Source organism: Polypterus senegalus, chromosome 5, assembly GCF_016835505.1.
Source record: "Polypterus senegalus isolate Bchr_013 chromosome 5, ASM1683550v1, whole genome shotgun sequence".
In the NCBI taxonomy this organism is placed as follows: Eukaryota; Metazoa; Chordata; class Cladistia; order Polypteriformes; family Polypteridae; genus Polypterus; species Polypterus senegalus.
Window position 1 is genome coordinate 81,916,435 of NC_053158.1, and position 13,670 is coordinate 81,930,104.

At 36.4% G+C, this 13,670-nt stretch overlaps 1 protein-coding gene across 2 annotated transcripts in view; it reads right to left on the reverse strand.

Moving 5' to 3' along the window:
- Positions 1–320: 320 nt before the first annotated feature.
- The window catches only part of myo10 (myosin X), a 408,709-nt gene continuing 395,359 nt past the window's right edge, over positions 321–13,670 (reverse strand). For both annotated transcript variants that reach the window (XM_039754892.1, XM_039754893.1), the window contains exons 37-41: positions 13,289–13,425; positions 12,860–12,977; positions 11,936–12,388; positions 7,272–7,463; positions 321–1,569 (exon numbers count right to left, since the gene is read on the reverse strand). In XM_039754892.1, coding sequence (XP_039610826.1) covers positions 1,459–1,569; positions 7,272–7,463; positions 11,936–12,388; positions 12,860–12,977; positions 13,289–13,425 — 1,011 coding nt within the window. In that variant the 3' untranslated portion in view covers positions 321–1,458. The remainder of the gene's footprint in view (positions 1,570–7,271; positions 7,464–11,935; positions 12,389–12,859; positions 12,978–13,288; positions 13,426–13,670) is intronic.

Consider the following 13,670-nt stretch of genomic DNA (forward strand, 5'->3'; position numbering starts at 1 on the left):
TGCAAGATATTAATATTCTTATTGAACTTGTAAAGAAATAAAATCATTTTTCCAAGTAAATATTAGTGATGCGGTGCACACAAGTCTCTTTACATTCGACGTACAACATCCACAAGTCTGAGTTGCCTTTGTGTTGATGCCTTAATCAGGTGGCAGAAGCAGTCCATGTTTGTCGATTCTGTTGTATAGTACTGCAAAACCCATGACAATGCAGCAAAATCGTTCAATGAGTCCAAACACTGCCATATCTACCTTTTATTGAAGAAAAATGGTTCATTCTATTATTGTTATTACTTATTCAGCAGACACATTAATCGAAGGCCATTTGGTTTGTGTTTATTTAGGTAAAAGAGAGATGATATAAAAGACATTAGAAAAGTCAGAACTGGAATACCAGTCCATCAAGGAACAGACAAACGAAAATCCAGAGGCTGTGCATGTGACTTTCAGTCAACTCACACAAGACATATCTCAATGTGGTGTGGAATCCTGGTAATAATAATAATAATAATTCTTTGCAGGTACAGAACAAAGGTCACAACTTGACAAATTACAATGCTATCTACCATACAATTGTGCCGTCTTTCTCGTCAAAAACAACATATAAACTCAACACACACTATAAATCAGTATTTAATGGCTGTTAAGTACACATTTTGAATTCTTACAAATACAACTGTTACATGTTTTGTATTGCATTAACTGCGCTAGACTGATGCTAACACTTTTCATTTCTTATCAGTCTAGTCGATATTAACAAGTAATGAAAATGTACATCCCTCTATTTTATAAAACATTGCACTTAAAATAAAGTTTACAATAAATTTTTTTAAAAATATGGATTACAAATTATCAATACATATAATACAAAAAAGGCACATCTTTGAAATACGAATGCTGTTAATGTTTTCCTGAAGGAAAGCTGCCAGCAGCGTTCCAATAATTAGGTGAAATGAAAAGAAAGAGAAAGACATCAGGAGGACATAGAATACGTATCTGGCAGCCTAAGAGAGCATGAAAAAAATGGAGGAAAAAAAAATTCACAAACACCCAAGTCTTTAACAAGGAACATTACGCCTGGAGAAAACAGAACACCGGCCAGGCAAATGCCTCAAGAATACAGCACACACCAAACTCACTTAAGTCCTTCCACTTAAAAGCCATTCCTTGGTACAAGTGCTGATATTTAGAAGTTCTACACTGTCTCATGACACTTGGTCAGTGCATTCTGAGGGTAGCTTTAAGGCACTTTGTACTACCATTGGCAGCATCTAGCTTAACTACACATTTGGTACTCTAATGAAAAGAGTAAAGCTTTCAAAGTTTAGATAGATTAACTGTCTTCCATTAGAAGCGTACAAAGATTAGTCGCTTATACTTGCTTATGATCCACCTTTGAGCAAATTTTATGTTGTAGGCAAAATCCAGGAACAGCACGAATCCTTAAAAAGTCTGCATTCACCTGCTGCTACATTGGCTTCCATGACTGCTGATGGACCGTGATGTGCTGTAGCGTTTCTTCACAATCATGCTGATATAGGCTTTCATTAGTTTAGCAATGTCCACCACCTAGAAACAAAATAAAATATTACTTAATAATATTAGTATCAAATGGATGAAAAATTGTAAATTCCACTGCAAGCGTCACACTATACTCTACAGTGGTGTGAAAAACTATTTGCCCCCTTCCTGATTTCTTATTCTTTTGCATGTTTGTCACACAAAATGTTTCTGATCATCAAACACATTTAACCATTAGTCAAATATAACACAAGTAAACACAAAATGCAGTTTTTAAATGATGGTTTTTATTATTTAGGGAGAAAAAATCCAAACCTACATGGCCCTGTGTGAAAAAGTAATTGCCCCCTGAACCTAACAACTGTTTGGGCCACCCTTAGCAGCAATAACTGCAATCAAGCGTTTGCGATAACTTGCAATGAGTCTTTTACAGCGCTCTGGAGGAATTTTGGCCCACTCATCTTTGCAGAATTGTTGTAATTCAGCTTTATTTGAGGGTTTTCTAGCATGAACCGCCTTTTTAAGGTCATGCCATAGCATCTCAATTGGATTCAGGTCAGGACTTTGACTAGGCCACTCCAAAGTCTTCATTTTGTTTTTCTTCAGCCATTCAGTGGTGGATTTGCTGGTGTGTTTTGGGTCATTGTCCTGTTGCAGCACCCAAGATCACTTCAGCTTGAGTTGACGAACAGATGGCCGGACATTCTCCTTCAGGATTTTTTGGTAGACAGTAGAATTCATTGTTCCATCTATCACAGCAAGCCTTCCAGGTCCTGAAGCAGCAAAACAACCCCAGACCATCACACTACCACCACCATATTTTACTGTTGGTATGATGTTCTTTTTCTGAAATGCTGTGTTCCTTTTACGCCAGATGTAACGGGACATTTGCCTTCCAAAAGTTCAACTTTTGTCTCATCAGTCCACAAGGTATTTTCCCAAAAGTCTTGGCAAATCATTGAGATGTTTCTTAGCAAAATTGAGACGAGCCCTAATGTTCTTTTGCTTAACAGTGGTTTGCGTCTTGGAAATCTGCCATGCAGGCCGTTTTGCCCAGTCTCTTTCTTATGGGGGAGTCGTGAACACTGACCTTAATTGAGGCAAGTGAGGCCTGCAGTTCTTTAGACGTTGTCCTGGGGTCTTTTGTGACCTCTCGGATGAGTTGTCTCTGCGCTCTTTTTTGGTCGGCCGGCCACTCCTGGGAAGGTTCACCACTGTTCCATGTTTTTGCCATTTGTAGATAATGGCTCTCACTGTGGTTCGCTGGAGTCCCAAAGCTTTAGAAATGGCTTTATAACCTTTACCAGACTGATAGATCTCAATTACTTCTTTCTCATTTGTTCCTGAATTTCTTTGGATCTTGGCATGATGTCTAGCTTTTGAGGTGCTTTTGGTCTACTTCTCTGTGTCAGGCAGCTCCTATTTAAGTGATTTCTTGATTGAAACAGGTGTGGCAGTAATCAGGCCTGGGGTGGCTACGGAAATTGAACTCAGGTGTGATACACCACAGTTAGGTTATTTTTTAACAAGGGGGCAATTACTTTTTCACACAGGGCCATGTAGGTTTGGATTTTTTTTCTCCCCAAATAATAAAAACCATCATTTAAAAACTGCATTTTGTGTTTACTTGTGTTATATTTGACTAATGGTTAAATGTGTTTGATGATCAGAAACATTTTGTGTGACAAACATGCAAAAGAATAAGAAATCAGGAAGGGGGCAAATAGTTTTTCACACCACTGTATGTTAAATGTAAAAATCAGACAGAAGGGAAAACTGTCAAATCAATACAACAAGATGAGGAATGGCTACGGGACTTGGGACTTATTGTGGGTGTCAGGATACATTTTAAATGTGAAAATTTCTTTACAATATGTAGCAAGTTAAAGTAGCCTCCTAAAGCACTATGTTTATTTACCCCAGAAAAAACATGTCAAAATATTTTCAACAAGGAAAAAATGTTATTACATGTAACAGAAACATGTAAACCAAACATCATCATAATACAGAAAAAAAGGTATTTTTTAACAGACTTAAAACTGTAGAGCAGATCATTACTTGTCAGCCTGAATATGACATGAGCTTAACCAGAAATACATGGAATTCTGAGCCTTAGTCATACACAAAGTCAACACTAGGGAGATTAAAGGAGTCTCACTTATGAAAAGTGACTGCAAGGAACAGAAAACATTTGAATGAAGAGACATAAATTATATTGTGAGCAGAAGTTTCTACACAGGTGTGGTCAGAAAATTAAGCGATTTACATCTCATAATGCTTAAAGCAAGGCAGATGCAATTTCCCATTATGATGGAAAGAAGGATAAGACTAATTCACTGGGGCGTAATCAGTGGGAACATTTTTATTATTAGGGACAGGTCAACCAGCAGCTGCTCCATGATGAACAGTGGGTAAGATAATGCTTGCATCAGAATTGGAGGAGAGGGTCATAGTATAAGGAAGTTACTCTGCATCATTTTAGTGCCAATATCAGTTTAAAGAAAGAAAACAAAAACAGTACTTCTTGGTGTGAATTGGGTCAACTGACACAGGCAGTTAAGTCAAACACGGGCCACTTGAATAGTACAATAACTACGTAAACTGCACGTTATAGCTACAAAAGTCACCACCCAGTCAAGCTCTTATTCAATATTCTAAAGACCAGGTTTTCCACCATTTCTTATGTTTCAGTTACATGTACATTTTTTTCTGTGACCTATAGGTTTTGCAAATATGATGAAAAATAAGTATTCAGGATGGAAAACCTTTAAAAAAAAATTATAAAGAACAGAGTAAAGATCACTCAAAATACAGATAAAACCAAATTATTCAACACTTGAATAAAGACACTGAAATAGGTAAAAGATCTGCGGAGATATGAATTCAATTCACATGGTATATAAATAACTTCAAATTAAAAGGGGATGGAGGGGATGCCACCCTTGGCGACTGTAGTTGCTCATCTCATTGCTAGAGCACATTATAAAACACAATTAGAAATCAAACTCTGTGATGGCTTTCCAGCACATTTCCAAAGCTCAAAGAGCTGCCTGACAGGACATGTGTATATGTCCTTACTGTGAATGCTTTTTGTCATGCATTACTTAGCGAATATTAATCTGGTTATAACATTGTGTGGCAAATTTCAATTTAACATTGTTAGCAGTATAGTAATTTGGGAAGGGTGGTGGATGGGATGCTGGATCAATTTGAGATATTTTGATTAGGTGAACACATACCCAGTTTTCATCTGATATGCATTCATTTTATCAGATTGGTCAAAGGCACACAAGCAAGGTCTGTACAGGGTGTGGTTAAAGCAACTTTTTAGGTGTACCCCATATTTAGCAAGACAGAGGAAATTTCCTGTTAAGTCGATAGACACAATACATTTTAATGAAATAAAGAAGTCTAATCTGCCCTGGAATAACCAGTGTGCCCGGAGGCATTTGGTGCCCTGTGCATGATAGGTTGTAGTCATGTGCTTTTTATCCTCAGAATCTGTGAAGCAGACCACTAGAAATAATGGGTTCAAAAAATGGATGGAAACATGCCTAATATGTTATCAGACATTTGCAAGAATTATATAATGTAAAACACTCCATTTTGGAGAGGAACAAAATTGACATAATCCCACAGTCTTACACTGTAGTTGCTAATCAGCATATAACATAATCACTCTCTGACACCAGTATTAGTGACTGTAACTACCTTACCTTGAAATTTCAGACTTTCTTCTCTGAAACAACTACCTCATCTCTAGTTATCAATGGTTTAGCGTACTTACAGGTTACCACTAGTGTGTAAAGATCAAACAACCTGTGTAGGTGCTGAACTAAATGCATTAGGCATTTTCCATTAAAGAGTATGCTAATATACAAGGGTCAATGTAACAACCTGCATCTTGCGTCAGTGCTGCATTTTCAGCAGATTCACTCATTCCTCATATCTATACATTTTGCAAGACTTCACTAATTAACAAGATAGTTTTTGTATTATTTTCAAAATATCGAATTTTACTCATATCTCCACAGTAATTTTTTTTGTAAGACTTGAACTTTTTTTGTAAGAACTTGTGATGAACAAGTTAACTGCTTTTGCATTTCATTTTCTATTTGCTGTGCAAGTTCTAGTTGTGTCTGACAGGATTGCAGGAGTACATGGAAACAGCCTTTGACTTCAGTTTTCAAACCTGTGCTAGATAATCATTTACTTCAACAGCAGAGTTCAGACCCACATCACTGTGATATACTTGTAATTTAAAATATGTAGCTCACTGTTTGGAAGGTACTGATCCTAAATTTTTGATTGGAATCCATTACCTCCTACATACAAGGAAATATTTGTGAACGTAATACTTCTAATATTTATTGCATGGTTTTTTGCTGTGTATTTCTGGCTTGCACTAACGTTTGTTGTTTGTCATCTATACATTTTTGTCTAATTGTTTCTTTTTCCGGTTTCTTTGTGGTGGCGGCCTGCGCCACCACCACCTACTCAAAGCATCATGATGCACCAACATTGATGGACTGAAAGCCAGAAGTCTACGTGACCATCATCATCAGGTCCTTCCATGAAAACCCTAAATACAAAGAGGACTGTTTGACTTATGTTAGGTAGATTGCCCAGAGGGGACTGGGCGGTCTCTTGGTCTGGAACCCCTACAGATTTTATTTTTTCTCCAGCCTTTGGAGTTTTTTTTTTGTTTTTTCTGTCCACCCTGGCCATCGGACCTTACTCTTATTCTATGTTAATTAATGTCGACTTATGTTTATTTTTTATTGTGTCTTCTATTTTTCTATTCATTTTGTAAAGCACTTTGAGCTACATTTTTTTGTATGAATATGTGCTATATAAATAAATGTTGATTGATTGATTGATTAATTTCCCTAAGATAAATACATTCTCAGTTCAAAATGTGTCTGTGTTCTGATAAATGTAACACCCATCCCCTGTGAAACTCTCTGTACAAACTTACAGTTCCCTAGATTTTTGGCTTAAACATAAACACAGTTGAAATCCATGTAATTTTGAAAGAAACCTTCTTAGAGAATCTACTTGACAAATCTGCAAGGCAGAGTAAAAAGTTATTCCAATTAAAAAAATACATAAATTAATATTTGCATCAAATAATACCAATACTGCAATTTTAAACTTCTATTATGTGTGTCAGGTGAACTATTCCAGGGTATTAGAAGAATTTCCAAGTTAATTTCAAAATGTACACTTATATACCTTTTTTTCATCTGTACTCAAACAAAATGTAGGTCACATCTTTTGTTCCTTGATTATGTACCACAAATAAATTAAACAGTTACATGTTTGCTTAGTTTAAATTAAGCTTGAAATACAGTATATGACCATAAGATGACGTTTTCTGACAGTTTTTCATTTTTGGCATTAAGTTTTGTCTCTGTCTAAAAACGAGGACAACTTTTAATAAGTCTAACATTATTAATAATGAGACTATGCACACACTACTTTCCAAATAATGAATATGATAACATATTTCACATATTACAAAAAGTGATGTGCTATATCTGTGGCTTTAGGTTAGTTTAGTATGCATGAGCTCATGCTTAGCTTTGCCAGTTTACTGAAACCACTTCAGTATTATTGTATTATTATTAACCATTGTCCAAGAATTTTAAAAAATGTGATTTTTTAATAGGCAGTTAAAAAAAAACATTTCATACAGGCAGCTTTTCAAAATTAGATAAAGCATGATCAATGAATATTCATTTTCATACCTGGCTTGTTTCGAAGAGTAGCTCCCGGTCATCCACCACAATCTTGTACATATTACACATCGGAGCACCAAAGGATAGGATATTTTCGTAATGATAGACCTCTAAAGGCCTGGGTTCTCCTCTCTTGTAAACTGAAACGGCTTCAGCACTAACACCTAACCACAGCTCTTGAGGGAATTTCCCATCCTTGGACTGAAAGAGTTAAGGAGAGGAGGGAAAAAAAACAGTTTTAACTATTCAGAAAGTGATTTTAAAGTCATAAATTATGAATATATCAAGAAAGGCTAACTCCTTATTATATGTAGTTTGGAACAGAATGTGTTTATTTATAGTTCAACTACAATCTATAATTAATCAGGGAAAAAATAAAATTTGCCACACAGCACAAATCACATTAGATAAATATATTATTTCAACTGGTGTTTTCTGTACCCAAGAAATGTTAGTACAACTTTTGATGCTGAAGGCTAAATACAGGTGATAATGAAGTGCCACAATGAACCCTTACAGCCACTATAATACTTAATGAGTACTGTATATACTCACGTTTTAAGTTCTCCGATGGATAAGTCGGCCTTAATTTTACCATATAATTTCCGGTATTTTATAATGTCGGACGTATAAGTCGAATGCTGAAAACTTGCGCTGTTGGTCCAAGAGATTATGATATGCTAACGCCCACCTGACAGAGTAACCACAGAGCACACTGACTTTTTTTTCTATGTATTGTGCCTACGTGAGTACACGGTAATACCCGAACTATTCTGAAGCGACATTTACACTTTTATTTTTTGTATCTCACACCCTCATACAACTTTATCGGAATAGCATCCCTTATCTACAATGGAGCGTTTGAGCAGAAGAAAATATGAAGCTGGTTTTAAATTAAAAGTCATTGAAGTGGCGAAAGAAACTGGTAACTGCGCTGCTAAAACAAAATTCGACGTGTCTGAGAATCTGCTGTGAGATTGGAGGAAGCAGGAAAATGTTTAAAAAAATTTTTTTTAAGTGTCAAATTTTTGAAAGGGTGCATAAGTAGGGATCTGATTTTATGATCAATTTTTCAGATTTCAAGACCCGACCTATACGTGAATACAGTATACCCCTGCACAGTTGCGGTTCAGAGTTCACGGCCTCAGTCATTCACGGATTTTTCCTTAGAACCTAACTAATAGTTGTTAGCGGAAACCACAAATATCCTACGCAATTTTTATGGCTTTTTTGTGGCAATACTGTACTGTAGAGAGAACCGCAGATTAGGATGGTGAAAGTAGCCAACAAAATTTGAAACTAGAACTCCCAGCAGTCCCTGCAGTGGATCTGATTGGTCTTTTGCTGAGGGTGCTGGGGCTGTTGAGGTCAAAGGGTGTCAAAAGCGGCTTTTAAAAATGGGGCCAGTGACCAAAAGAAAAAAAAAAGTTTTTGTAATTTGTGTTTCAAGTTCCTGTCTGTCTGCCTTCTGTTGGGTTACCTGTACTTATTCATTTTGTCCTGGATCGTTTCATGCGTCTGGATTGTCTGCCGTCTACCCGTGTGCATGAGGACTGTAAGTGGATTCATGGCCATCCTACAAAGAATGGGGTGCTCCTGAACCCGTCTTCACCGTTTCAGGAACTACCGGTAGGACTATCTTTACATTCCCATTCAACGTGCAGATCTCTGGACTATCTATTTTCATCATTACAATTCATCCGTTGCTGTTTTTCATGAACTTTTTCATGATTTACTCTGTGTGTTTTGTTTGTGCTTTGTTGTATTTAATGTGTGATCGCCGTTAGGGGATTAGGGGTGGAATTGTTGTTTTCTTATTTAATTTGTTTTCATTACATTCTTTATTTGCTGTTTGATTACAGGTTTGCTTTGTTTTTGTCTCTGTTTGTGAGTGCCCGCTGGTCTGGTCACGGCAGGGTGTTTCCCTGGAATCTCCACCATAAAAATAAATAAATCACCATCTTCTCGACCACTGAATCTTAGCGGTACCGGACCACTACAGCGTTATTCATTTCTCCTTGCTGCTGATTGACTGTGATACATCTCCAGCCGAGTGTTCTTGCGTTTTCCGTTTACTTAAAAGCCTGAACAGCACCTGTCTTTTTTGGCTGATTGCTTTGTTTCTCTCTCCTCCACCAGACATTCTCTGCTCCTGTTGGGGGTTGTGCTCCCCTATGATGTTTGTGCATTGTTTAATCGATAACTAACTGCATACTGAGATCGTTTTACTTCTGAAAGAGACATGTTTGTTTTAAGTGTTTAAATAAAGTTCCTGTCTCTACAATCTCCTGTGTTTCTGTGATCCAAGCGTGACACCCTGCAGTACAGCAGCCGCACTAAGACTAGCCTGCCAGCGTCAGCACTTACCTCTGTGTGCTTGCGTGCAGCCAGTTCAATTGCAGTTGGCTCGGTGATTTACATCCATGGCATCAGTTGCACTTGTACATATTGTTCCAGTAGTTTTTTTTAAATAGTTTTTACAGTTCATCAGCAGTGTGTAAAATAATCAGTGCTGCAGTAATTGTGATGCTCTTTGCATGAAAAAAAGTGTTCCATTAAAATGTAACTTTTTCTTTGTTAATTGTGATGTTTACTTAAAGTGCAGCAAAAAAGTATTGGCGTCCAGGGATGCATAAACCCCCAAGTATGTGGCAGTTTAAGGGTTAAAGCCCCAAGATGCCGCCAAAACGAATTGCACCGTCTAAGGCTTCTGGCAATGAAAACACACTTGCATGAATTACAATACATATAGCGGTAACATCAGTATTTTACATTCTAGCACTGCAGGAGACATAGCAGTACTGTATACAGGTTTACCTTTACATTCTTCATTTTTAGGTAATGTATTAAGCGGAATTTGAAATTAAATTAAAGTGTTTTGGGGGCATATTTAGGGTTTAAATTATGAAAATAGGCATTTTTTAACCACATCCAAAATTTGCGGTTTTTCACAATTCGCGGGTTCTCTAGGAACACAACCCCCGCAAATTTTGGGGGTGTACTGTATATATGGTACTCAAACTAAAACACATGTGTTGTTGACACTTGCAATACAAATTTGCAACATATATTTAATTTTAAACTTTTTTTTTTGCATTTAATAGTTCATGTGTTGCATGAGGATTAGCACATGCAAGTAAGAATTTCACTAAATTCTGCACTTGTAACAATAATGAAGCTATAAACTTATATAGAATATATACAGTACATATTAATTAAAAGCAAAACAATCTGTAGCATTATTGTAGCCTTTTAAAGGGAGTGACTCTCAGATCAACTGCAGAAAGAAATTCAGTCCTTTCCAGGAAAAGATACTCCCCCAAGTTTTGTAAATAAGTATAGACTTCTTTCTTTTTCAAGCATTTTTTTGCTCAAAACTGAAATGAAGTCTTCCTTGACAACATATGAATGTAAGAACCTCTTGCTAAAATACTCAGTTTTTTCTATTGGGCGCACGCACACATATGCACACATTAGTGCTTTTATTGTGTAAGAGTCAACTTAATTACAATCTATACAGAGCCCTTTTTTCTCGTCCTCTATACCAGCCACAATGTGAGAACTTTTATTTTGTGTGCTCCACTCTCTCTCTCACAAACACATATCCACACACACAAGAAACACTAGCACATACAGTAAAATTATTCTAATAAAATGAAGATTGCATTTGGAAACACTATGCTGAGTTTTTATTATTTATTCTTTATAGTTTTATTAATGTGTAAAGTATAGTGATGAGTCAAAGTTAAATTTTACAGTGAAACTTAATTTCACATCTAGCTAATTTGCTGAGTCAACAAAGGAAGCAAGGTATTCAGTTCATGTCTGGGAGTGTTTTCATGTGCTAATTCTACATTTACCTGCTTGTCATTTACTGTTAAATAAAGTTCTCGTGGACTAGATTATTTTCTGTTATGTGTAGACACTGAGCCGTGAATTCTGTGTTATGATCGTTCTGGTAGTAAAATGATCATTTTACTAATTATGACAATGACTGTGGCGATCTCAGCCCCAAATATGTATTTATAGAATGGGAGGTAGATAGGCAAGCAGTGTAGTGTACTGGTTAAGGCTTTAGACTACAAACTGTGGGTTCAAATCCTGCTGACACTGTGTGACAATAAGCAAGTAACTTGACCTTCCCATACTAAAAGTGGAAAAACAAAACAAATGTAACCAATTGTATCACAAAATGTTGAAAGTTGCCTTGGATAACGGTGTCAACCAAATAAGTAAACGCAGACAAACAATACTCAGTACACCTGGAGCATACATACACTCAGCCTCATCTGAAGGAAGCAAGCAACAGGGAAGCCTGGTTACTAAGTAACAGCAAGGGGAGGCAAGCTTTGTTGTAGAGAAAAGACAGCAATATCCACAAAGGTAGCTTTTTTATTTCATCCATCCATCCATCATACTTTACATATTTATCACATTTAGCCCTTGAGGCGATCTTTCATGTACCATGCATTTTGTTGTCACAATGAAACATGCAAATTAGGCTCACCAAAGATGTTCTGTTTAATTTCTGTGAATTTAATGGGAAATTTTAACTGTCCACACAGCCATACAACCCTATAACAATTTTGTACACACCTTTTACTTATTTTCTTTTTCAATTTTACTTAGTGTAATTTTGGAAAAAAAAAAAAAAAAAAAACAAAAACACCCACCTCAACATCAAACAAAGTCGAACCATATCCAGGCCACTCTTTTACTACAGCCATGTACTTCATCAAGGCTAGTTCCTGGGTCATACCCTGGAGTCTTCTCCACTTTTCAAGGATGTTTGTCTTGACGGCAGAGATCTCTTCTTTCACCCACATATCCAGCATTTGCTCCTCCTCCAGCTTTTGCTTGCTTATGGAGCCGCTACGGAAACTTCTACGCAGAGTACCTTCTAAAAAGCTTGAACGTTTCTTATCACTTCTGTCACTGCCAGGAGCAAAAGCCTTAGCTGACTGGATAATTCTGCATTTAAGCCTCTCCATTGGGTAAACCTCTTCCATCTCAGGGACTACAGCTGAGGTAAAATCCCCTTGTAAATACTGAAGTCTTAAAGCTGCCAAGAACTGCAGTGTTTCTTCAGGTGCTGGATAATGCCCTTGGACCACAGCTTCATGAGCCTATAAAACACAAGAATGTTTTCATTTTTACCATGCATCTTTCTTTAGAAAAAAAGATAAGTATATTAGGGAGACCAAGGACAGAATAAAAATAATTTCCCTACTTTGCAAGACAGTGAATTTTTTAATAATGTCAAGAATGTATGCTGTAAGTTCCATGTACAAGAATCATGGCCCTTCCAGGATACAGTCTGAAAATAAGCAGGGTGTCCACACAAATTTGTTGTACTAATTTTTCCTGCACATTGTGTTGCATGTAAATGTATGATAAGGTTCAGTAATAACGTTATTATTATTATTATTATTATTAGTTTGATTAAATGTATACTCTTACCTGCTAGAACCTTTTTGTCTCACATTAAGGGAACATTTGTTTGCTTAACAATATAAAAAGATTATATACATACCACTCAGTGGCTGGGAGGACATAATAGCTCTTAGAATGTATTAAAACGTATTGTTTATAGTTACCTGCTCAAACATAAATGCAAATTCGACGCTGTCTTTTGGTACATTGTCTGTGTCAAGGAAGCAATACAGTTTGAAATAAAACTTCCAAGGGTTACTGTCTTCAGAAGATACTGCCAGTCTGAAAAACAAACACTTACACTTCACTTTATCATAAACATAAATTATCTTTTTACTTTATATACACCTCTGCTTCAAAGTAGCAAATTAAATGATTGTATAAACTGAAATAATAAAATCAGTTTTAAGTAGCTAGTAAATAAAAGGCTAATCCATAAGAAAAGAATTGCTAATACATGAACATTTATGCAAATCTTAAATGTATTATATATTTGCCATTACTAAAGTTTTATTTTTGAGGGCATATTTTTGAAGGGAAAGTACTAGCTTTTCTCTGTCACTACAGATTATACACAAGAACTGGAGACTTACTTTTCAAATTTAGATAAAACATCAGCAACTATAGTCCTACTTTCGATTGCCTTGCTTTCAATCCCATTGTACTCAAATAAGGCAAACATATTCCTACTGTCTTCCATTGCTAAGCCACGGATCAGTTTTTCAACCACCTAAAGACAAAAAGGGAAAAAATGAATGTATTCAAAATAAAGTGGACAAACAAGTCATAGTTCATATACTATTGGATAGCTGAGTTTCACCCTATTCTAATAATGTACAGGGGATTAACACAGTGTTCCAAATACCAAATATAGTTGTCTATGATACTACATGTAACAGCTGAATGTAAAAGACAGGAAATTGCTTCTGTGACAGGAAAGACATTGTCCCCATTCCCATAGCCCAGAACTGGAAA